The sequence below is a fragment of the Eptatretus burgeri genome, chromosome 6, assembly GCF_056783735.1.
Source record: "Eptatretus burgeri isolate ZD-2024b chromosome 6, Ebu_testis_v1, whole genome shotgun sequence".
NCBI lineage: Eukaryota > Metazoa > Chordata > Myxini > Myxiniformes > Myxinidae > Eptatretus > Eptatretus burgeri.
This window is the reverse complement of record NC_140966.1, coordinates 34733800-34758787: the sequence shown is the minus strand read 5'-3', so window position 1 is coordinate 34758787 and position 24988 is coordinate 34733800. Positions and strand designations below refer to the sequence as shown.

Sequence of the window (24988 nt, the reverse complement as noted above, 5' to 3'; positions counted from 1 at the left end):
GAAGCTGTCCGGGGCTCAGTGACGATTCTGAAGAGAGCCCTCGGCACAAAACGTTGAGAACAGAAAACTTCACAGCTTGGTCCATGAATCGTGACCCCTTACTGAAATGAAGGGGATACTTTGAGCCTGCCCTGGGAGGACTCCATTCCACATTCTGAAACCCACATATGTGGATAACAATCAACGCACGCACGCACACACACACACACACACACACACACACACACACACACACACACACACACACACACACACACACACACACACACACACACACACACCAGTGACGCCATATTTTACGACTCCACAATTAGTGGACAAATGAAGGAAGAATTTCCTCCTCCTCCATGGTTCACAACCTTTGGCGTTTCTCCTTTAAATATTGAGCTCCATCAAAGGAAGAATCACCTACCATTTCAAAAGTATTTGGGATGACTCGGTCAAGGTCGGAATTGAATCGTCAACCTCACAGGCTCAGAGCGGACGCTCTGACCCTTATGCCACTTGTACTGTGGTTTTGTTTTTTCTTTCCCAATCATATTGTTTTACCTTTTAAAGTACACTTGTCTGAAGTCGTTATCCTGCATTGTGATTTGTGTACATGTATACTCCAAAAGACTTTGATCACTGTAAAATGTAAGTACAGTGTATGATATATATGAATTATAACATAAGAAGTTGATGAAAAGAAGTGATAAAGTTCATGTATAAGAATTTTGTTCTTTGATAGGAGCAGTTGGCAGTGGAGTTTGTTAGGGAACCATTAAGATGTCAATAAAACATTCTTTAGTTGTTTCGCCACTTGTTTATTTAACATGTACTCGCTCACTTCTCACCTTCCAAGGTCTAGCCAAGTCATCACTTATGAGAATGGCTCTGTTCAGCATGGAATGCCCTCGCCACAGCGTGTCAAGCGTGTCAAGGAAAGGCGTGCCACACCTCGTTACCATGTGGCACCACCAATATCATCATCAACCATCCGTGCATCTCACATTGAGCACAGCACATCATTTTGGAACTCCAGCTGCACCGAGGTGACTGCTGCACCAGTCATTGCATCCTCAGTCGGAGGACCTGCAGAACCAACTTGTAACACTGGTTGGGAAGGCGGTTCAGGCCCGTCAACCTATTCGACACCTCGGCAGCCAATAGTTATCCGTGACACGCCCAGCCCTGCCATCAGTATCATTACCATCAGCAGTGACACGGATGATGAGGAGGAGCATAAACGAGCACGCCGGAATGTTGGTGGGAACAAGGTTGCAACAAGGTATAGGTCTTACAGGCTCTTGCAGTGATACGTGGGGCATTCTAAAAGTGTGACAAACAAGTTGCTCACAATCGTCCAAGTTGTGACCAAAAAGTATAACAAGGTGCATATGCAAATAAATAAAAAAACTTACTAGCTCTACATGCTCGTTTGTTGAATTTTTTTTTTTAAGTTGGCATGTTCTCGATGATTGTGAATAATTATTTCGTGTAACTTTTTGAACGCCCCTCATATAGCTGCTTCCTATCGTTGTTTTACATCCCAGTTAGATGTTGGTTGCCTTTCCTTGTTTGTTTGCTTTGGCATCATCACATTGAGCTTTAGATCACTGTTATATTGATGCTGCATTATGTAATACACATGTTTTCTTCAATTTGACTTACTGTGTGTACACCATGATTTTAGATTGTTTGTTTGGGAGTTAAGGTGGGGGTGGGGGGGGAGGGAATAGAAAACAAGCAAAAAAAACATGATGAGATTTAGTTTTGTTTTGTTTTTGGTTGAAAGAAAGCAAGGATGTGAGGATTCTGCAACAAAGCACATATACAATACACAGACAATTAAAGACAGCATAGCATAACACAGTTGATAGAGCATGTTTTAAAGCACGTGCATGCCATGAATTTCATGTTTATACAGTTTATTCTCAGCTCAAGTGTGTGCCCCTTTCCAGGAGCCTCGAGTAATCAGTTCCAGTCTCGTACTCTTTGCCTCCCTTCGCCAAGGTTAATGATGATGATGGACAATGATGCTCAATCACAACTTTTAGCAGTCTGCTTACTTTTTATTGTCAAAGTACAGGTTCACTCTGATTGTTGTCATGTCTTATTCTTGCACTTGAGATGGTTTTGGGGAATTTTAGGTATTGACCATGAAAAATGGATCCTTACATTTTTTATTTTTTTCCTTATCTGCCTCCCCAGCCCAGTGTCAAAACAACGCGAGAATGTCGTGAGCTGTGTTACGGTCCATGACTCCCATGACTCTGATTCGTCCCGAACCACTAGTCCCATTACCATGGGTTCATCACATCCAGCTGGTGCTGTGTTGCCCTCACAGCCCAACGCTGAAACGAGCCCTTCAGAACGCAGCGCTATCATCGTCCCACCTCTGAAACCGGCAATGAATGAAGGGGAAACCGGACATTCTGCACACACCTCAGGCAAGTGTTTTACAATTATCTTTTTTATTTGCTTTGGTTATTACCCCACACATGCAAAGCAAAAATCCGGGTGAGCATTTGGTTAATGTCCTTCTGTCTGTCCGTTCGTTCGTCCATCCATCTGACCGTCTGTGTGTCATCAGTTTATGATTGTCAGTTTATGATCGAGGAACAACTTGTTTAAATCGAATGTTGTACTTTGAACACAAACCGGAACATGAATATGAAGACAAGTCTTTGGTTTTACCTTACCTTGGCTCAGAATTTGGTCCGATCGTACATGCTCAGAGAGGAGTGAGATATATATATATATATATATATATTTTTTTTTTTTACTCTGTCTGCCTGTCTGGCAGTCAAACAAAATAGAAAATCATTCCAACCAGGAAAGTTGCTGTTTTTAAGGATGTCATAAAGGACTCGTACGACAGACACAAACAACTAATGTAACGTGTTAGATAGGGTGGTGTAATAGCAGCTGTGAAAATGGCGATAAAACGCGGAATTGTTTTTATACGCTATTACCTCCTAAATTTGCGGATTTGCAGTTCACAGGAATTTTCATAGCGTAACCCACGCGTACAGCAAGGCCCTCATGTATATACCTGAACACTGCATGAGGTAATGTGTTCTATGAAACCTCTCGAGTTGGAATCGTTTTGTTGTGTGAATTTTGCCTCATTTGTTAACTTCATGCACAGACCCTTCCACACGTACCTGCAAAGACAAGGCTCTTGCAGCACTCCCCCTTGCCAGCTTGGATTCCAGCCTGATGCCCTCCGGCCCGGTGACGCGCTCACAAGCCAAAGCTGCCGTGACAGGCCAGCAGCACCAGCAGCAGCCACTCAATCTCAGTCAGGTGAGCAAAATATAATTGCTGTAATAAAAGTCCAAACACTCACTGCCCCACCTTTCAAACCTGTAGTGGTGTCGATATAATGGTGTCATATTTGTAAGAACATTAGACTGGCATCCCAGAAATTTGGGCTCAAATTCAGCTGAAAGCAGCAGTAACAAGTTTATAGATTCTACTTGTAAGCTTCTGGAAACTACGCTAGTCTTAAGAGAATTACCATGTCACAATCGGATTGTTTTTTTTTGTTTTTTTTTAAAAAAGCCCTCCAAGCTCACTAATGACTTTTTAGAGGAACAGTAATTTGCCTGCTTTTCCTGGCTTGGTCTTTCTGTGACTTGAGTCCACACATTGTGGTTGACTTAATGCCCTCATTGCAACCTGTGATGGGCATTGAAGCATAACCGATGAGAAAGCAACTCCATCCAAAAATCCTTCTCACTAACTAGAAGAAAAAGCAAAAAAAATCCTTCTCACCAAAAATTTAAGTACAATTTGCTGCATCCTGAAAATTTCACTTGCTGTTAGTCTCAGATATGAAATACATCTCCTCATCACCCCCCCTCCCCCAATCCTCCCCCCTCCTCCTCCTCAGAGCCCCACAAAATACAATTAATTGTTCCAAAAAATCATGCCTTGTTTGCCAAACCTTTTCAGCCCCATGAGTACTTTATCAACACTTTATTTAAGGGAGTTCATACGACTCAGAAAATGTGATCTTTTGATCAATTATTGTTTTTGCTTTACATTGTCAAACTACATATCATTCACACATTCTCCCGAAATGAAATGAAGCATAAGGTAAATACAAACGAGAAAGCATATCAAAATGCAAAGCCCGTCCGCATCCACTTTCTACTTCAACTAAACTTGATGAAAATGACAGTTTGTACTTTTTATTAATTCGTGTTCTCCATGTTCTCATAATAAAGGTTTGTTAAACATTTGATGACAAGAGCGCAAATGGTAAAAAGTTACGGCCTGGCAAAACCGATTGCAAAACCCCTTCCCCTGCTGTGCGGGGGTGGGGGGGGGAGGGGGGTGAGCTAAATGGAATTTGCTTTTTCAATCATCTTAGAAAAATATACCAATCAAGCATCCTTTCGAGCAGCACTCCAGAAATCAAATCTTTTATTGTTGATGTGTCGGGCACATTATTCTTCTCACGCCATCATGCAATACATCTTTCCTTTGTTTTTCCTTTCAAAGAATAGAGGGAAAAGGGTTACCAGACAAAGTGGGTCAAAGGGCACATGATTGTACGGATGCACCGCATCACTTTGACTTGAGGATCACAAAGTGAGCTTGAGGATTGAGGATTACAGAACCTCAAGTTGCAACCAGTGTGACCACTCCTTGGCTTTTTTCCACAAGATCTTGGCTATTCGTTGTTCACCTTGGCGTCTTGGTTTTCTATAGGTTTTCTGGGCGTATAGGTTTTCTATTATCATCGCTTTTCTGAAACCTTGTGAATTCTTGGCTTTTTTTTTTCATTGGCTCACCTTGGCATTTATGAAAATGAGGAGTGGTCACACTGGTTGCAGCCTGTGCTAAACTCTTATTTGTCATTAGCCCCCTCTTGTGGCCAACTCTGAAAAATGTCCTGCACCTTGTTGCAATAATGCAGCACAATATAATTGATCATGTCGGGGCAAAGTTTGTCTGCTTCCATGATCCATTCCTGTTTCATTCAGAGGCAATTGTATTTGTGAATTGTTCCACCTTTTTGCTCCATGACCTTCGGAAGACTAAAGGGCACCTGCCACCGTCATTGGCGAACATGGCTTTTCAACTACAAGCGAAACTTACAAAGTGCAATGAGGAAAGCAGTCAATGAAAAGCATTGTGATGATTTTTTTTAAATATTTTTCTGATTAAATTTTTGTTGTGTAACTCCAAGGGAGGGAATGCAGTGTTTGGATGTGTGACTTGGACCGTCCGTTGCACTATAATATCAGACATGTTGTTTCCTCTGTATTGCCCAATGGTGACTGGCATGCCTGCTGGCATGTGATGTTCATCTCTTGAAAATTGGGTTGGCCTGTATGACATTCCCATCTGAGCACATATATTATGATGCTGGGAATCGGGTTGAAATCCCATGTGCTGTGTATATTTGTCCAATGTCTCTCAATGTCCTTGTCCTGCTTGCGTTATGCATGCTCCTCATTCAACCTTAGGTCGTACTGTTTAAAATAATTCAAGGAAAGAAGATGAAGGAAAATTTGCCCATTGACCGTATATGATGTCGCCACATCAAGAAACACTTTTATGCTCCACAACAGTGATACCTATGATGCTATCTCAAGGACATTTTGAGGAACCTAATTACATTGGCACGAATCAACGAGCCCATACAAGTACAATAGCTAATCCTCCCCCTCACCCCCTCATCCCCCCCTCTAATCCCCTACTCTGTCCTTGTCCTGACATTCACGAACCCTTTTTGTAGTGTTACACATACTGTTCCACACCCAAACTATTACACACACTAACGACTGAGCAATCGATCTCTGCATCAACCATTTTATAAATCTCTTCTCTTATTTTTATGTTTTTTTTTTTCCTTCTCCCTACTCTGCCAAATAGTTGTCTCAAACTGAAAAGTATATCTGAACATCTACTCTGTCGAACTCTTCTGTTACATTAATATGTTCCATAATATACCTCATTATCTCCACTTTCTAATGTAAAAAGCCCTTTTTGGTTCACAAGTCAGTAAGTGACCACTATATTATATTTGTTATGGGTGTGTCTGTCTGTCTGTCTGTCTGTCTGTCTGTCTGTCTGTCCCGAGCATAGCTCCGTGGGTTTTGATCCGATCTTGATAAAATTTTGGTGGGAGGTTTATATCATGATCGAGTGTGTTTTCCGGAGAATGGGCGTGCTGCGCCCATTATGGGCGGAGCCACGCCCAAAAAACATGTTTTTTAGGGGGTAGCCGATTTCAATTTGCATCTTCTCCTAGGGGGTTTGTCAAATCTGACGGGTTTCGGTATTTGGTTAGCCCAACGTGTCTCTGTCTCCGTCTCCGTCTCCGTCTGCGTCTGCGTCTCCCTGTCTCTCCGTCTGTCCCTCTCTCTCTCTCTCTCTCTCTCTCTCTCTCTCTCTCTCTCTCTCTCTCTCTCTCTCTCTCTGTCTCTCTGTCTCTCTCTCTCTCTCTCTCTCTCTCTCTCTCTCTCTGTCTCTCTGTCTCTCTGTCTCTCTGTCTCTTTCTCTGTCTCTCTCTCCCCCCCTGGTTGCATCATTGGTTGGGACGTGGCTATGCCGCTGATGCAGTGTCCCCCTTACCAGTACACTGGTGCTCATTCTGCCGACCTCGGAAGGATGACAGGCTGAGTCAACCTCCTGGTGTATTTTAATTCGGCGGTCAACGGGGCTTGAACTCAGGACCCTCGGATCCCAAGCCACCACCCTAACCACGAAGCCAACACCAGGCTTAATCTGATGCTGATCTAACACAATCCAGACGCATCTAAATTCTTGCACTGGCTCTCCAGAAGGATCATCGAATTGACCAACTCACCTGTTTCCATACACCACCGGAAGAGGTTCAGTCTCTTGTTGTTTTTGGCTACACCATCAGTCATGACCTTTCTTGAAGAGACCACTTCTAAAAGCACACATTCTCCAAAGCTCGAGAGATATCCTCCTCCTTGTCAAGTCCTTCCTTGCAACTCTGAACTTGTCACGGCACACAATACCTTTCTTTGTCCGTAGTTCAATCAGAAGCACAAGATATACTGCTCTCTTTTCGCAAACAGGCTGGTGGCCACTCTGTTCTTATCTTCTCTATTCCAATCTTGCTCCTTCTCACTCCCGTCCCTGACCCCTTTGGGATGCAGGCATTCTTCACGTAATCCCCACCTCGAGAAATACCGCACTGAGAACACATTGCAATGAAAAATGCTCAGTTTTGTCTTCTAGGTATTTGAGTTTCTGAAATATCGCTTTCCTTGTTGTGTATTTAACATCAGTTATTTTTGTCTCCTGATTGGGTAATCGTGCGTCCCAAGCATCTCAAGCTGGTGACTCGATTTAAATTGCTCACTGCCTACCCACGTGGTGCCATCTTCTGCGGTGTTTGACATAGATCTGGTTTCTCTTTTGCTGACAATCAGGCATACTTTCACCGCAAATTCTGCAAGACCAGTTGTTTTTATTGCACGTCCTTGAAGTTTCAGTTCAACAAACTCATCATCAGCAAAAGTGCAGATCACCGAGTGTTTGCCCTCCGATCCGTGAAACGCTGGTCGATTGCAATTCCAACAGGAACAGTTGATAGCACACATCCTTTATGAACCTCCATTGTTATCATGAACCATGGTTATCTGTCTCCACTGCACGCTCCACAACCTCATGCAAGTCTTTGATAATGTTAACTATCTTGTTGGAAATACAATAATGTTCATGATCTTCAGAATGGATGTCTTTCTCCGTTATAGTGAAAGGCTCTGCCACACAATGCTTTGCTCTATGATGTTCCCAAGGGTGAAGATTTGATCACCAGAGGTGGCAACTGAAGACCGTCTGGTCGATATTTGAGCATTTTTTTGGGCCTATCCAGCTCGTTCCTCCCAAATTCTACCATCAACGGTGCCACATATTCAATTGAAGATCAAACCAAATTGTTTTCAAGAACAGAAAAATCATGTTACACCCTTCCAATTATTATGATATAAGATTCACTTTCTTTCGTAGCCAAAGCATGATTCATTTTTTTCCCCCGGTTTGCTGGATTCTTATCTTTGGTCCACACAGCATTCCACAACTTCAATACCAGATATTCTCCGCACTGCTTCCATCATAATGTCTGCGCTTCCTTTCTGTAATTCACGGATCAGTGTTTGTGTGTTTGTACGTCACGCAACTCCTCCGACAGTTCTTGGCCAATTACATCCAGACTTGCTACACAGGATCAGCATGACCCCATTTAATGTATCGGGGTGTTTTTATCTTTGCCGGTTGTCTTGGGGGAGGGGGTGATGCAAATTCTCTGTGTAAATGCGTATCGTGTAGCGCCGCCTCCAGGTGGGGGAGGGTGAGGGTATTACAAGTCTCCACCATTTACAGTACAGTATTCCTGTCCCCAAGTTTGCCAGTGCAGTGAAAGTGTTTTGAATTATAAGCTGTAGGTATGTTTGTGTTTCATGCACGTAACCAGGGTTTTTGTTTTTGCCTAGATAGAACTGTCAGTTGCCTATACACCACCCAAATAAAAGTACGCGTTAGGTTAGAAGAACGTGTTGTAGGCATGGTCAAGATCGCCATAGGGCAGGTACTCTGACAGTAATACATAATTTACTGCAACCTCTTTTTTTTTCTCTCTTTTTGTTTTATACATGGTTTCGGCTCATGGAAGAGAGAGGACACAGAACATATCAGTGCACGACATACCAAAGGGAACAGCGGGAGAAAGGGGAAACGCCAACAGCAGGGTAGATGGAGAAAGTACATAGAGATGGAGATAAACAAGAGGTGGAGGGGTGAATGCGGAGTGTGGGAGGGGTGGACAAGATGGATACATTCACAAAATTTTGGGAGTGGTGGGGGTTGATTTAAAGGGTGTGCAAAAGATCATGGTTTTGGACGGGGGATGGTTGTGAGATGGTGATGAACAGCTGTCTTGAAGGCCTGGAGGGAAGATTGAGAATGAAGAGAGTGTTGAAGTTGGTTCCACAGGTGGAAAAAAAGAGGAATAAATAAGTGGAGGTGAGCAGTGGTTCTGGATTTAGGCAGTTTCACGAGGAGAGGGTTGCTGGTGGACCGCATGTGACCTGCAGATACCTGCAGGGGAGGGTGGGGGGACAAAGCACCGAGAGGGCAGAAGGTACAAGACCAGAAATGAGGCAGAAGAAGAAAGAGGAACCACCGACCTGTTTTCAAACATGTTATTGTACTTTCATGTTTGTTTTTTTTAAATAGTCGTGGTCACGTTTACATCTATCTCTTTCAAGTCATCGACTGTGAAGTCAAGGTGAGATACTGGTGGCGCACAGTTCAGATCTTCCTGGAAATTCTCTGTCCGGCATTAGTTTTTTTTTCTTTATGGCTTGAAAGAACATTGCCATTATTGTCTTTCATCCGTGCCACATTTTAATTTGTTTCTTGTGTAATCTGCCAAACTAGTCACAGATCTTAGTTCGCCTCATTTTGCAGGGTATGAACATGCTATCATTCACTATTCCTTCTGAAAAGAAAAAAAAAATGGTTTTTGACAATCATTGTCAAGTTGTCTTTTAACTAATTGTATTTCTTTATTTGTTGTTTTGCTCTTTTTTTATTGTTATATTGCTTTAAACATACCCCAAATTTGTACAAGAGTCTCCACATAGGCTTTTCTCAAGACTAACCAGGCTACTTCAATGCCAGTGTTGGAAATAAAATTTTCATCCACAAAACCAAAGCTGTCCACAAAATTATCACACAAGAAACTAGAAGGGCACTCGGTGGAATGCAAACCTCCGCCGCGCAATGCCCAATCAAGTAGAAAATATCAGGCCCAATAAATTTTTGAAATATGTTATATTTTCTTTATGGCCCATCTGTCAATGGTGAAGAATCACTTTGAAAATTAAAAATATTTCTCTCATCCAGATCCGGATCTTCACCAAAATCGAATCAATTCTTCCTTGTCACACAACCAACGTGTCCACCAAGTTCCATCCGAATCCATCAACGTTTTGAGATATCGTGCGACATATCGTTTTGGCCCGATATCTCTCAATGGTGAAGAACACGAGAAATTATTTTGGCCGGATCCGGATATGGATCTTCACCAAAATCTAATCAATTTATCCTTGTCACATACCCAACCTGCCAACCAAATGTCATCCAAATCTGTACAAGTTTTTGAGATGTCCTGCACACATACAAATAAAAAGACAAACAAACAGACAGACAGGCGTGAAAACATAACCTCCTTCCACCTTTGGTGGCGGAGGTAATAAAATTTTCATCCATAAAATGTTCCACAAAAACTAATGTATCCCGAGAATATACCTGCCGAGACGAGAGGGAGGGAGCGGCCTGATGGAACCCAACCAGGTGCACAGAGCGATGAGTGTAGGACTTGCTGATTATGTTGAATACTCAACAGACTATCGGATTCAATTTGTAAACAAACTTGAACACAGCAAACCTGAAAGTATCCTTAACTCATCTTGCAAAATATTTCCAAAAACAGGTGCGAATAGAAGATTCTGCGCAGGAAAATGAAACGGCAACATTTACAGCCCCAAGAATTGCAAAAAGACAAAATATAATTTTAAAAAATTAATATCAACGAATAAACACTAAAAACTGAGAGAGCAACAAAAGAGCAGATTAATACAAAAATGATTTGGACAGATTGGGATTGACAAAGAAGGCTCATTGGAATAGCTAAGAAGAGGTCAGCTCAACTGGGACGGAGAACGAATAATAATAAATGCCCAAGGTCAAGGACACTACACGAATGGATTAAAAAAGATGTTGGGACTGAACCAGACGGACAAGTGTAGGTTCTGAAAGACAGAAACAGAAAGTATGAGTCACCTGTTTTCATGATGCAAAAAACTATTATCAGAACAACTTTACACACGATGGCACAACAAAGCATGCAAATAGAATCATTGGCAAATCTGCAAAAAATTCAACATCCCAGTTCCAGAAAACTCATGGAAAGACAAATCAAGGGCAGTCATTGAAAATACGGACGTCATGATCACGTACGACCTGATGATCCCATCGAGTGTGAACAAAGAAAACAAAACCTTGAGACCGGACGTATACTCAGGAACAGAAAGGAAAAGACAGCATTGCTGATTGAGATATCAGTACCCAGCGATTTTTGCCTTAAATAATGCAGAAATCAAGAAAATGACCAAATACCAGGACCTCAAAAATGAGATCAAGAGATCTTGGAAGTTGAAGAGCGTTGAAATTGCACCAGTGATAATTGTAGCAACAGGAATGATAAGAACCTCACTGAGATTTTGAAAACCATCCCCAGAAATATTACCACAAACGAACTATATATGGAGGCAGTCCGGGGTTCGGTGACTGTCAGGATAGCCGAAAGGTAGGCACACTCACCTCGAAGCTGTTTAAGACGGGTTTGAATCTCGGCCCAACTATAAACTGTCATCCCGGTGTTTCACTGGCAGGGTGATCATCAGTGTGTGTGCCGTCACTCGGATCGACGTTAAACCAGGAATCCCATCTGCGAGCATTAGTCGGTGGACACTAAAGACCCCACGGAGTCCTTCCTGAAGATGAGGCGAGCTATCACCGGCACCATGGTCAAATTCCAAATTCCTTACAGACTAGGGCATTGCATTAGTGGCACAGCCACGCCCCTCAGCCAATGATGCCACCCCGCAGCCTCGTGCTGCATCCGAGACAAGAAGATTAAAATGGTGGTCATGATGCCTTTGTTCTTGACCAATATGCAAATACAGTATATATTGTTAATATTTGGTAAATAAATTGCTCGATGCAAACTAAAACTTTTCAATCGCAATTGTAAAAATGACATTTTGTAGGGCTCCCAATGTAACCAGCTATGTCTCCCCCTTCACACTGCCACACCTTACCTTCCAAACAAGCTTTATTAAAATGTTGAAGAAAGGTGAATTCTTCAATACTTTTTATGAAAAATAAGATTTCAAATAGTTGTATAATGTTTAAATGCATAGGATGTGAAATGTTAAGTTTATCCTCGTATGGTAACATTGCAACATTAAAAAATACCCTGGTATTTGTACTGTGACTGGTTTGATGAGTTTTTTATTATTATTATTATAATTTTTTTTTTTTACAGAGCAGTTGGTGGCATTATTTAATTTAATTTATTTTTTTTCTTGCCTACAAACCCCTTGTGCCACATCTGTAAATTTATTCTCACATGCAGACGACTACTTTGCGTGATCCTCGCTCTGGGGCTCATGGCTCTCGACGACAGCATGGCTACGTGGCGACCACCATTGGCCATACTTTAGCGCCGCCTTCTGGGCACCACCACCACCACCATCACCACCACCATCACCACCCTCTACCATCTGGACCACCGCTATATTCTTTCGCCAGTCAAGCTGGCAGTCCTCAGCCAGGACCTCCTAGGAGCCTGGCCACCCACCATTTGGCAGCTGTCAATCAGCCCCAGCTCTACACATACACCGCAGCAGCACTGGGATCACCGGGCTCGGCAATGGCTCACTTGGCGGGGCCACACCATGGTGCATCTTACCCGCCACACCCCACTGCAGGATTGCTTCACCAGGTATTTACCAACTTGTGACAAACTGAAGAAGCATGTGTACACCTGCCTACCTCAATCTAAACTACGTATTCTGTACACAAAACATTGATAGTGGACGATCATGGGTAAGTGCATGAAAATGTGATGCCGTTGAAATATAGGGAATGAAAAAAGAAAAAAAAATTCAATCTTTTTTTTATATTTTATTTTATTTTCTACCAAAATTCAGCTTAAATACAATAAATTAATCCAACTTCTAACTTCCAGATGTTAGCATCTGTTTCTTTATATCCTCTTCTCAGAAATGACAGACATGCAGACAACAACCAAGGCTGAAGCTGAACGAGCTGTATGGCCTGGTTATTGGCATTCAATACAGCAGTAGCTCTCAACAGAGGAATGGTTGTTTTCACTTCTTACTGCATGCATATGTAGTCTGCTCAACACAGGATACATGCCAGACCTAGTGATATTGCTAATGCGATAGCCACATATTCTTTTACTAAAAGGTGCGTGCGTGCGTGCGTGCGTGTGTGCACGTCAGTCACACTATAATAAGGGGTTCCTGCTGTGATATAATAATAATAATAATAATAATAATAAAAATGGCACCATTGGAAAGCTAATAATCGATTTACGTGGAACATAAATTTGAAACTTGTAAATCGTCCTGTCTGTTTAATCATACAAGTGCCTTCTGGCAGGACCTGGAGCTTAATGTCGGGGTTCCAACTACCATTTTTATTATTCAATGACAGCAGGAACCCTTTAGAACAAAGCGTGACTGACACAGAAGGAGCACCCAAAATTATACACAATAATGTTTCTCCAAGCAATTGGAAAATATATAAAAGTACATGGAAGGAGCACACAAATAACAACAACAACTATGACGACGACTATGACAACAACAACTACGTGTTTGAAAGATCCTTTTTCACATGTTTCACATCATTTTACGTCCTCATTGAGATTCAGATCGACAGGTAATATGTTTGTGAAGTGCAACGTGCTGTCTTTTGATTAAACCAGTCGATGGAGCGACGGGTCTTCTATGCTAGTATCTTCTATTGCAACAAAATCCTTACAGCACCTGCCCTTCTCTGAACAGGCACGATTGCATTTTCAACTGGAAGGACACTCGGTGGAGCGCATACCTCCGCCACGCAATGCCTGATCCAGTAGAACATATTGGGCCCAATACATTTTTGAAATATCATGCTACAGTAAATATTGTTTTTGGCCCTATCTCTCAATGGTGAAGAATCACTTAAAAAATTAAATAAATAATCATATCCAGATTCGGATCTTCGTCAAAATCGAATCGGTTCGTCCTTGTCACACACCCAACCCATCCACCAAGTTTCGTCCGAAGCCGTCCATAACTTTTTGAGCTATTGTGCTATATATCAGTTTTAGTCCTATCACTCAATCGAAAAGAATCACTTCAAAAATTCCATATCCCAATCCGGATCTTGACAAAAATCCAATCAGTTCGTCCTTATTATACACCCAACCCCTCAACCAAATTTCATCAACAACTTTTTGAGATATTCTGCACTGAAACAGACAGGGGTGAGAACACAACATCCTCCTTTAGAGGTAAAATAAGTGGGGAAGGATGGTGGTGGAGGTAAAAAAAAATTAAAAATGCCATTCAAAGCAAAAGGATTGTAACTCTTAACATGATCCACCAAAACTGCCAGGCACAATTGAAAGTTGTTGGAAAAATATTCAGTTTCAAAGCACTAAGGCCTTCAGACTCAGAATTTAGGGTGCACACAATATATATATATATATATATATATATATATATATATATATATATATATATATATATATATATATATATATATGTCATTGTGATGTTTCAATTGTCACTGAAGAATTTTTGACATTGGATGATGTTTATATCCTCTTTTTATGATACCAGTGAGACATTTTTCAGTATGGAACACGTGCACTGCAGGAAGATGGTTCCACATACCATACGTTCAGAACCACCTCTGTCTTGTCTGAAAATGTGGATCAAGAATTGCGGGGAAAAGCCAATATCTGTCATGTCATATGCAAGAGCTGTACAGTATCTCCTCCACGTTTGACAAAATCTGGATCAGGTTGTTATACAGAGTGACATTGATTTGATGCCTTCAGGGGTTCAAGTACTGTATGATGCCAAATTACATGCTGCTAGATACCAATGCATGTCGGCCATTTCATTGTGTTGATATCAGAGATTGTTAAAATCTTCTTATTCTTTCCTCTTCTTGAACAGCCACTATTATTCCCACTTGTGCAGTTGTCTGGGGGAAGCTTGGCCGAAGTCTTTCACGAACCGGCTGGCCTGACCTGACATTATGTTAAGTAATTGGGGCAGGAATTTGAAATTTGGCCAGCGATTGCTCGCTTACTCTTTGCGAATGACACCGTGGGATCTTTAACATCGACCAACTAATGCTAGTAGTCGAGACACCCGTTTAATGTCCATCCGAGGGATGGCACACACACATTGCTGAATCACCCTGCCTGTGAAGCGCGACGTGACCGTTTATATCTGGATCGGGATTTGAACCCAAGCTGAACAGATTAGAGATGAGTGTGCATACCTCTCGGGCCGAGGCCACCCTGCCAGCCCCGGATTGTGAAAATATAGTTTTTAAAGTCCATCAGGGGTGTTCATTTTGTAGAAGCTATAGAAAATGTCATTGGCCTCGTATACTCTGAGGTTTATGAAGGACCATTGACAAACAATAAAAATGCAATCCAACTTCCTGTTTTTGAGAAATCAATCAAATACCTGTAAATATTTATCTGCACATAAAGCAGCTTGATGGAATAATGCTGGCTGGTTTTCATTTCATTGCTTCTTTGATTTTAAAGCTCTCAAAGTGGTGAGTTCTGCTTTGAGTGAAGAAAATGGAGAATTCAGCTTCTTTAGGATTATTGTGACCTTACAGTTGTTCCGTTTTTTTTTTGTTTGTTTTTTACAACTGTTGACCATTGGCCTTAATCAACTTTTTTTTTTGTTTGTTTGTTTTTTTTAACTAGAAATTACTTTGCTTCTTCTTAAGGTTTTTTGTTGTCAAGGAATTTTTTATTTCTAATTTCTTTATAAATAACCACTGTCATCTCTCTTGCCTGCATTGGGCGAGGTCGTTTCTCCAAAGTCATGCAGGTTGTCGCAAGTTCTGATGGGGTGTTATTTCAGCCTCCGGTGTGGGTGGAGAAGCCGGATTTTCATTTGCGCATGATTTCCATTGTCAATTTGCGTGCTGTCGCTCTCATCGCCCACTACTTGGTGTCTGCTTCCAATGCGGATTGCTGTGGCTTGGAAAGAAGCTAGTAACTTGCCAACCTTCTGAGCATCAGCTCAACTTCTCAAACACTGGCAAAATTATTTTCCGTTGTGGAGGTTAAAGTTTACTGTTGGCAATAACGTTTGCTTCCTTCATTCGCCACTTCTCATCTTCTTCATATCCGATGTATTAATTTTCACTTGCTTGTAACGAAATATCATTCCCCATCCAATGCCATCCCCAATCCAAAACCATTATACTTTCTACCCCTGTTACCACTCCCCCCCCCCCCGCCAACCTCCCACACCACAAAATCCCAGTTTTTTTTCTTCCTGATTGTTACCTCTGCCACCAAAGGTGGACAGAGGTTATGTTTTCACTCCTGTCTGTCTTTGATTGTTAGGTGGTCGCTAGACTGCCCTTATTCTCAGGTTTTCCGTCTGTTTGTACGTATGTAAAGGCCCTGTCACACCTTGACGATTTAGCCAGCATATGTCGACGTATGAAAAATTTGTCGAAAACGCTGGCACACATCGAATACGTATGGGTAAGTTTTGTATACGTAAAGAGCACGCTGGCATACGTCGGAGTACGCCGAGCTCTTAGACAAATTTTCCATGCTTGAAATTTTTTGACTTATGCCAGCGTATGACTCACACGTTCTGCATACGCTGGCCATAAATTGTAGGCACATTACGCGATCGTTGACACACGTTACTTGGAAGTTACTCATAAGTCGAAACACGTCAAGGTAATGGTTAGCGTCAGTGTTCCAGACTCCATCTTTTTTGTTTTTGTATTTTTTACTTCGGTATGACTGTGATGTTGACACTTCGATTTCTAGTGCGATTATGATTTAAATCGTTGAGCGGCAGCCTATTAATTATATTATATTATAACCGCACTAGAAATCGAAGTGTCAACATCACCGTCATACCGAAGAAAAAAAACAAAAACAAAAAAGATGGAGTCTGGAACACTGATGCCAACCATTACCCCGACGTGTTTCGACTTATGAGTAGCTTACAAGTAACGTGTGTCGACGTGTGTCAACGATCGCGTAACGTGCCTACAACTTATGGCCAGCGTATGTGGAACGTGTGAGTCATACGCCGAGTACATCAAAAAATTTTCAACATGCTGAAAATTTGTCGACTTACTCGGCAAACTACGACGTATGCCAGCGTGCTTCAGCGTGCTCTTAATGTATACAAAACTTACCCATAACGTATTCGACGTGTGCCAGCGTATTCGGCAAATTTTTCATACGTTGGCATAAACTGGCTAAAACGTCAAGGTGTGACAGCAGCTTGACACTTCGATGTCTAGTGCGGTTAAGATTTGAATCGTCGAGCCGCAGCCTATTAATAGCCTACGCCACGTGATTGTCGGCGATACGCTGCCGCGCTATGCATAAGTTAGACTATCGTTGGGCATCGGTTGTGAACACCGACAACACGCTCAGCATTCGTTGATATAAGTTATCTATATGTTATCGAAACGTTCTGTGTGCGTTACCAATACGTTATGCATACGTCCAACTCGTTATGAATACCTCCAAAACTGGAAAAAAAAACATCAATAGTTCAGCGTACGCCAGCGTTTTACATACATTTTTATACCTTGCCATACGCCGGCTAAAGCGTCAAGGTGTGACAGGGCCCTAATGGACAGCTCTGGAGGCCAGAGGAGTCAACTGATTTTGATGAAACTCGACTGGTAGGTTCATACCAGGATCTAGTTGTATTCTTTTGAGCACCGTTGCTATGGACGCCACCGTTGCCTAGCAACGGGACTGAAATTTTTGCAAAAATCTGAAAAATATTTTTATTCATATATTTTTTGAAAATCAAAAATCGGCTTCCATGCTTTTATGCGTACTATAATCAACCTTTTTGTCAAAAAATTTCAGCCCAATCCGTCAAAAACGGTATGACTAGTATGCAATTATGTAGCGACCACCCATGTCACCTATCGGCTTGTTTCTCTGTTTGTTTGTCTGTAAACAAGATATCTCAAAAAGTTATGGATGGATTCGGACGAAACCTGCTGGACAGGCTGGGTGTGTGACAAGAAAGAACTGATTCAATTTTGGTGAAGATCCGGATCCAATAATTTTTAAAGCGATTCTTCGCCATTGAGAGATAAAAACGATATATAACATGATATCTGAAAAAGTTGTGTACGGATTCGGATGAAACTTGGTGGATGGCTTGGTTAGTGACGAGAACAAGCCGATTTAGATTTTGGAGGTCTGGTTCCAGATCCGGCCAATCAGTGGGATACAAAACGTAAACTGTTGAGCCTGGCGGAGGTATGCGCTCGATTGAATGTCGTTCTAGTTTGCTTCTGTATCCATCTTGTCCATCCCATGCATCCTCCCCTACCCCTCATTCTTCCCCAAGCTGATTGTCCAAGTCTCTCTCTATTTTGTCCTTCAACCTTGCTGTTGGTGTTTCCCCCTCTCTATTTCTCTTTCGTTTTGTTGCATCCCGATCTGTTCAGTGTTCTCGTTCTTCCACGAGCCTGTACTCTGCAAACAAAATAAAATAGTTGTCAGTACCCCGTCTATCCGGCAGGGAGCAGTGGTTAAACCACGTGTACTCTTCTACGTGTACAGGTGAAAATCGGAAATCATTTCTCCACCGTTGTAAGGGGGGTAGAGGATTAGGGGATTTATCTTGTGCCCACGACCTGACCCTGGGTACACTGATCACACATGAAAAATTTGGCGGTGTACATCAGCCAAACCGTTTTTGATTCTCTCATGTACATACGTACGTACACACATACATACACACGTAATTACAAATGTCAAAAGTATGATTACGTCTGATCAATTTCCTTTCATTATACGGGGCAGCATTAGCACCACAAGCTGTTTGTGTGCATGCAATTTATGGGTATTCATTAATTTTTTTTGTTTGTGTATGCTCCATAATCATGCTAATCTTCTTTTTCCTTGAAGTAACAAAAAAAATGATGAATTTACCAGCCACAAGTTATCTCCATAACCATTAATTTTCAGAGGGGGAAATGAAACCAAGGTGGAATGTAAATGTAGGATTATTAGGTTATTTCTCCGAAATAAGCTCATCAAGCGGGTCGCGGTGTCTGGCTGTCCGTCTGTACGTTAACATATGACGATAACGTATTCTCCTCACATACATCAACTTCCTCAAAACTGCAACTCAGTGCATTATCATTGCTGTCCCAGTAACATTGATACAAGGTATCATGATGCTTAAATATAATTATTTAATACCCATCAAGGTTTGGTGGGAAGGTGGCGGTGGATTTTTCATGGGTTTTTTTTTTCATTTATGTTTCCAAGATTGAATCGAAGATACGTTTTGCCCATATTACGTCGATCATGTCTTGAGGTTGGCACAAGGATCATGCGCTTACACATAACAACATGTGCTGCTCAGAGAGGGTAGATTTGAGTCACTATGTTCCATAATTATACTCTGTCATCTTTGATTTGAAGGGAAGGGGTCTATCTCTGATGCTTGTTTGTGGCTGTTCCCCCTTTGACCATCAGGTTCCTGTGGGAATTGGTCATACGCACGGACACCCTCACCACCACGCAGTGCTGCCACCATCTCCTGCCAGCCTTCACTCTGCAGCCTATCAGCCAACGCAAGCTTTTCCTCCTCAGGCTTATGTGAACAGCTCGCCTGTTTATACAGGCTATGGAATTAGCCCTCCCAAGATGGGCCGTTTTTCATACCTCTGAAGCCTCCCTGTTCTTAATTGGCTGCCATCACCTTTTTAAAGCGACCCTCTGTGTACAGTTTTTGTGTCACCATCGTCGTCATGTTGATGTGCAAAAAAGCGCACGCATCTTCTTTGTTTTCGTTTTATTTTTCAATCCACTTCAGGTCTTTTATTTTGTGAAACAATGCTGTGCTGCTATTTAAAATTGTATATAATTATATATATATGAATATAAATATAATAATGCTTGAATCTGAAGTCGAGCCTTTGTTTTAACTTATAAATACTTTGTGATGCCCTGAATATCAAGAAAGCAATACAAAGGGTCTGCGCTCCGCAAGATATAGCGGTTAAGAAACGACGACTGTGCTGAAGACAACAACCGCATCTTTTTCAGCTTTTCAATTTTGGCACTACAGGTGCACAATGAAAAACTTTTGTTTTTTCATGATAGCATTTCTTCCTCTTTCTCCAAGAGACTCAAAAGGGGCATTTGAAAATGTGAGCTGAAGAAGACAGATTCCACGGATGTCTGCGAATCAACTTGGAAATCACTCGCATTACTGCTGCTGCTGCTGCTACTGGTAGTCTGTCTTCACGTTCTAGTGGGGTTGCTGGTGAAACCATGAGAATGACATCCAGTTTTTATCAGTCTGCAATGGGACATAGGATGATTCGAACAACCATTTGCGGATTTTTGAGAGTGAAAAAGAGAGAGAGAGAGAGCGATAAGGTAAAGGTGCTTATATCAAGAAAAATACTGAAGGTAAACATAGCCCAAGTTCTGGAGGCAGGAGGTCAGAATATGCTTTCACGGACCTTCCTCAAGGTGCTGTTGGAGATACGTCGGTACTGCGGCAAACTGTGCCTTGGTTGAGAGATGGATGAAGTATCTGTCCACAAAGCTAAGCTACGCTGGATAATGCTGCAATGGCCAGCCATCCATCAGTAAAATTGTCACCTGCTAATGATTGACCAACGTCAATCTCACACTGGACAATTGGATTAAAAAAGGGGGTTTGGATTTGGGTGGAACTGACAAAAAAGGAGCAGGTTTTAACGGAGGAGATGGATGAACATTTTGCTATTTTCTGGCTGTCTTTAAAAATTGTTTTTTGTTTTTCTGTATATGTGCACATCTTAATTGTGGAAGTATCCTCCTTTTACATTGGCCAAGTGTTCTAGTCTGGTCCTCGTTTGTCCGTTTCATGGGAGCCGTGAAAATTCTGGTGCTTGGTTTATTGGTGTGTGCACGTTATAGGATTGTGTTTTAACTCATTGCACACAGTTATATCCTTTGAAAACTTCGCACCATATGTGTACAGCTTTTCACTATCCCAGAAACATTCTGCCAATGACACGTTGTTGCTGAGTTGCGTCTTGTGTTTTTTTTTTTTTTTTTTTTTGTTTTTTAATGCACCCAAACAGGCACGGTTAGCACAAATGACCTGCGAGCGTCTCGAGGTAGCATTGGTGAAACTTGCTCGGTATTGTCCTGGTAGTGCCTTATTTAATTCCTCATGTAGCAGCAGTTTCGAAGTGGCCTAGCTTTGTTGCATGTCCTACGGCGAAATCACTATTGAAGAACCGCAAACTTTGAGCTCTTGATGGGTTGTGTAGATTTCTCTTTGACAAATTATATGGGGAAACGTTTTTTTCTAGATGTATTTTTGTCTCGAAAATGATCTTTAGCATAGAATATTCTACATGCGTGCAAATTTTCTTGCACGGTTGTTTAAGAGGAGGACTGCTGGTGGCGCATGCCATTACTTTGGTGAACTGTGCCTTGGTGAACGGATCGAGGGAACAACACAGCCCTGTGCCTAGCAATGCTGCAAAGTAAACACACTGCGGCAGACTGCTCGCTCACCTCCCAGTAGCTTGGCTTACCATCGAGTAGTCCAGTTGCAGACTACACTTGTGCTACAAAGCAATTATAGATTATATTATAGTTATTGTGTTTGACCTGTCTGACCTAAGTGTCCCATGCGATTTCGTTTGAATGTGGTGTTTTCGTGCTGACTGTGGTTGTGTGGATACCGGCACCTTCAGGTGATATCATAATGCTCTTTGTCTGCTGTGTCTCTCCCCTCTTTCCCCAACCCCACCCCCTTTTTTCTGCAGCAGTGATGCTTGCCTGTTGTTTATTTTGTCGGTTGAAGCATCACTATAAACATGAGAATATGTGGTTGTGCTCTGTGTACGTATGTCAATCTACTTGACTTTTTTTTGGTGAAAATAACCAAATTACCCATTGTTCTAAAATATACAAGGTACATATGAGTGAAATGTGTGGAGTATTTTATTTTAGCATTTAGACTTGGAAATCGAAAGTACTTGTTTAAAAACGTCCTCTTATTTGGGTGAAACCTAAAATTTCTTCTTAACTAGTTCTTCATGTAGTGCACCGATTTATATTTTATCTAGTTAATAGTAACGGCCCGTTGTATAGATAGATGGATGGATTTTTCACATTTATAGTGGAGAACTATTTAGCTGTTGGATTGGTTAACACGTGGGGATTTTTTTTTCTTATTGCTAAACAATGGATAACTGCATAAACTCTTTGATCTGAAATCAAAGCGATGGATTTGACCTGGGCGCAAACTTTTACACCCACCCCCATTCCGACGCAGACACACACCACAAATCCATTTTTCAGACCTATTCTGCAAATTGTTTAATTAATAAATCTTAAACAAATCATCTGCTCCAACAGATGTGAAAATGCTAATTCCAGAAGGAAGAAAGAAAGAAAAAAAAAAACCCATAAGAAAACAGCATTTTGAGCTCCTTCGGAATCCCACAAACATGGCGTTGTCGAGTTTGATTCGAGTTTTCCTTTTAATTGAAATCCTTTAAATAGTTTTAAATCGATTAAAATTGCAAATAAACGTCGTACACTTGTTAGTGTGATAACACATGATGTTTCAGAAGCATCATGGGCATATTTTAAGTTTTGTTTGTTTTAGCAGTATTTTACTGGAGTTTGTTTTTACCACTGAGTAACACATTTTCTTGCGTTTTCATTTCCATGGTGAATTTCGTTTCATGGACATGTAAATGTCTTTATTGTAACACCATAGTATTTTAGTTTTGACTTTATTAACGATAGTCAAATGTGCGTCATAGTTCAGGAATACTGCAGCGAATTTGTGATTGTCAACACGTGTATTTGAATACTGTAGTTGGATGGAATGTACTTGTACCCAGACCTCTTATGCTCCTAATTCTTAAGTGTGTGCAGTACGCTGTTACTTGGTGGTAGATGTAAAAAAAAAAAAAACCCCTTTGTTCTGTTGCAAAGGGGATGAGGTTGCAGTGTGCGTGTGATTTATCGAAATCAGTTGCGCAGACTTTGTGAATGGCATGCTAAACCAGAGTATCGCTTACTCACGTATGCACACTGTATATGTGTAGAAATGAAACTTTGAAAGATAAAAACGAAACTTGAAATTTGCATCTAAATGACTTCAGTTATGCTGCCGTTTGAGGAAGTCGATGTCTACAGGTGTATCCGTGAAGTCGTCACCGCGAAAACCAACTCAAATTTGGTGGTCACCGTCAAATTTGCCAAACTATACCTTATTCTCCATCCATGCAATCTTGCCTTATTTCTTGTATACAACATTATCATACACCAAAACTTAATATGGCACAATGCAGATCTGAATACGTGATGGGACATTGTCAAATTAGCTCGCGGTGGACTTGTCATTGGCAACTGTGGCAAAGTTTTTGTCGCCGAGAACTTTATCCTTGTGACTTTGGCTGTTTGTCTGGTGATAATAGAGCATACGTGCAAATGCATAATTACTGGTATTCTAAAGTATGAAATCTCAAAAATCTGACCGCCATGAGAATTAAATACAGTTGTGACGCACAGGCCCCATTATTTGGACGTCTTGTGACAGCCGGTTTCACATGGAAGTCATTGCAATGTGCAATATTGAATCTGCTGAAGTCTGGAGAGCTGTGTATTTTATTTCCTTGTCTTGGAAGATGTGACCAAGTGTGTTTGTTTTAGTTGTTGCTGGTCTTACATGCATCACCTGTTTGTTCCTTTCATGGTGAACTTTCGAAACGAACACGGTGAAATGGTATGTTTAGCAACTGTAAGCGTTAGCATTGTTGATTTTAATTGAATAAACATCTATTTGCAGCACAAGCAGCATCTCTTGTCTTGATGTGTAATGGAGCAAAGTGGCTGGTGACGTCAAACTTAACGCATACACGAGTCATAGCATGTGATGGAGTTGAGGTGTCTTTCCATTATTGCTGTACGTTCCAAAGATGAACTTGTTGAACTTGAATTTGTATAAACCTCAGCTTTGCCAGAATAAACCTTGAACAAGAAGGCACTAGTAAGCGCTGCTCAACTACAGGGTGATCGAAAAGTCCCTGTGCAAATGCAATACAGTTTATTAGCCCCCGTTGGACTTGGTCTGAAACATGAGCTTATGGATTTGGTCTCGATTTGTGTGTGCGTGTGTGTGTCCGCAACCATATTTTGGACATACGTGGACCGATTTATCCGTACTTTGCACAAAGACAAGTGATGTTATACATATGCACATCATTTTGTTTCAGGATGCGATCAAAGATGGCCGACTGGTGGCCATTTTAGTTGTCAAAAAAAATTAAAAACCCCGATGTGGAACACGTCCTCAACCATTTCTCGGACATGCACTTACCAATGTTGTTCAAACTTGGCACACATGCAGGGAATGATGGCTTACTGTACATGTGCATGCCATTCTTTTTTGACATCAGAGCCAAGATGGACGACTGGCGGCCATTTAGTGAATTAAATGTGTCCCCAACCATGTCACAACGTGCATGGTCCGATTTTGTTCAAACTTGGCACAAGCACAGTTCATGATGGCGTACACGTGCACCTCACTTTATTTGGCGATCTGATCAAACATGGCCGACTGGTAGTGTTAGAAAGTCTTTGATGCTATGCTATATATGTGAACACTTTACTGCTTCACTTGTGAATGTTTTTTGCTGCAATCTGTTGATGCCAAGTTGGTGCAATGCGATTCTGTAATTCTTACCTTTTTTTCCTATAATCTCCACCGAAAAGGGAGGGGAACTTCCGGTTTTTGGTTTACTGGTGCCTTGTGCGTGCCAGTTGGTTGCTGCCATCTTTGCCTTGATTAAATTGTTGTGTAGTAAAGGACTTTCGGTGTCTCATCCTGTCCGAACCATTTGATCACGCCACTTTTCCTGGATCCACTGTTCTCTATCATCCCCCGTACTAGCTCTCCTTACTGTAAGATTCCAGAGCCTACGTTTCATGGTCCTTCGAGCCGGATATTGAACATCCGAGCCTTGACTGCCGATTATACCCAAACAGCAGACAATACCAGCGACATTATCCCGGTTAGTCCTTCAACCACTCGCGTCACAAACCCATTTGTTTCTGTTTCCATGGCCGTTG

The 24988-nt window shown here is 41.6% G+C and overlaps 1 protein-coding gene across 1 annotated transcript in view; it reads left to right on the top strand.

Moving 5' to 3' along the window:
* Positions 1-23710, top strand: part of LOC147024531 (homeodomain-interacting protein kinase 2-like) — a 167174-nt gene extending 143464 nt beyond the window's left edge. Inside the window, exons 12-16 of the mRNA XM_085884537.1 lie at positions 845-1270; positions 2194-2432; positions 3134-3291; positions 12179-12547; positions 19367-23710. Of these exons, the coding sequence (XP_085740663.1) occupies positions 845-1270; positions 2194-2432; positions 3134-3291; positions 12179-12547; positions 19367-19561 (1387 nt within the window). The 3' untranslated portion in view covers positions 19562-23710. The remainder of the gene's footprint in view (positions 1-844; positions 1271-2193; positions 2433-3133; positions 3292-12178; positions 12548-19366) is intronic.
* The last annotated feature ends 1278 nt before the right edge of the window (positions 23711-24988 follow it).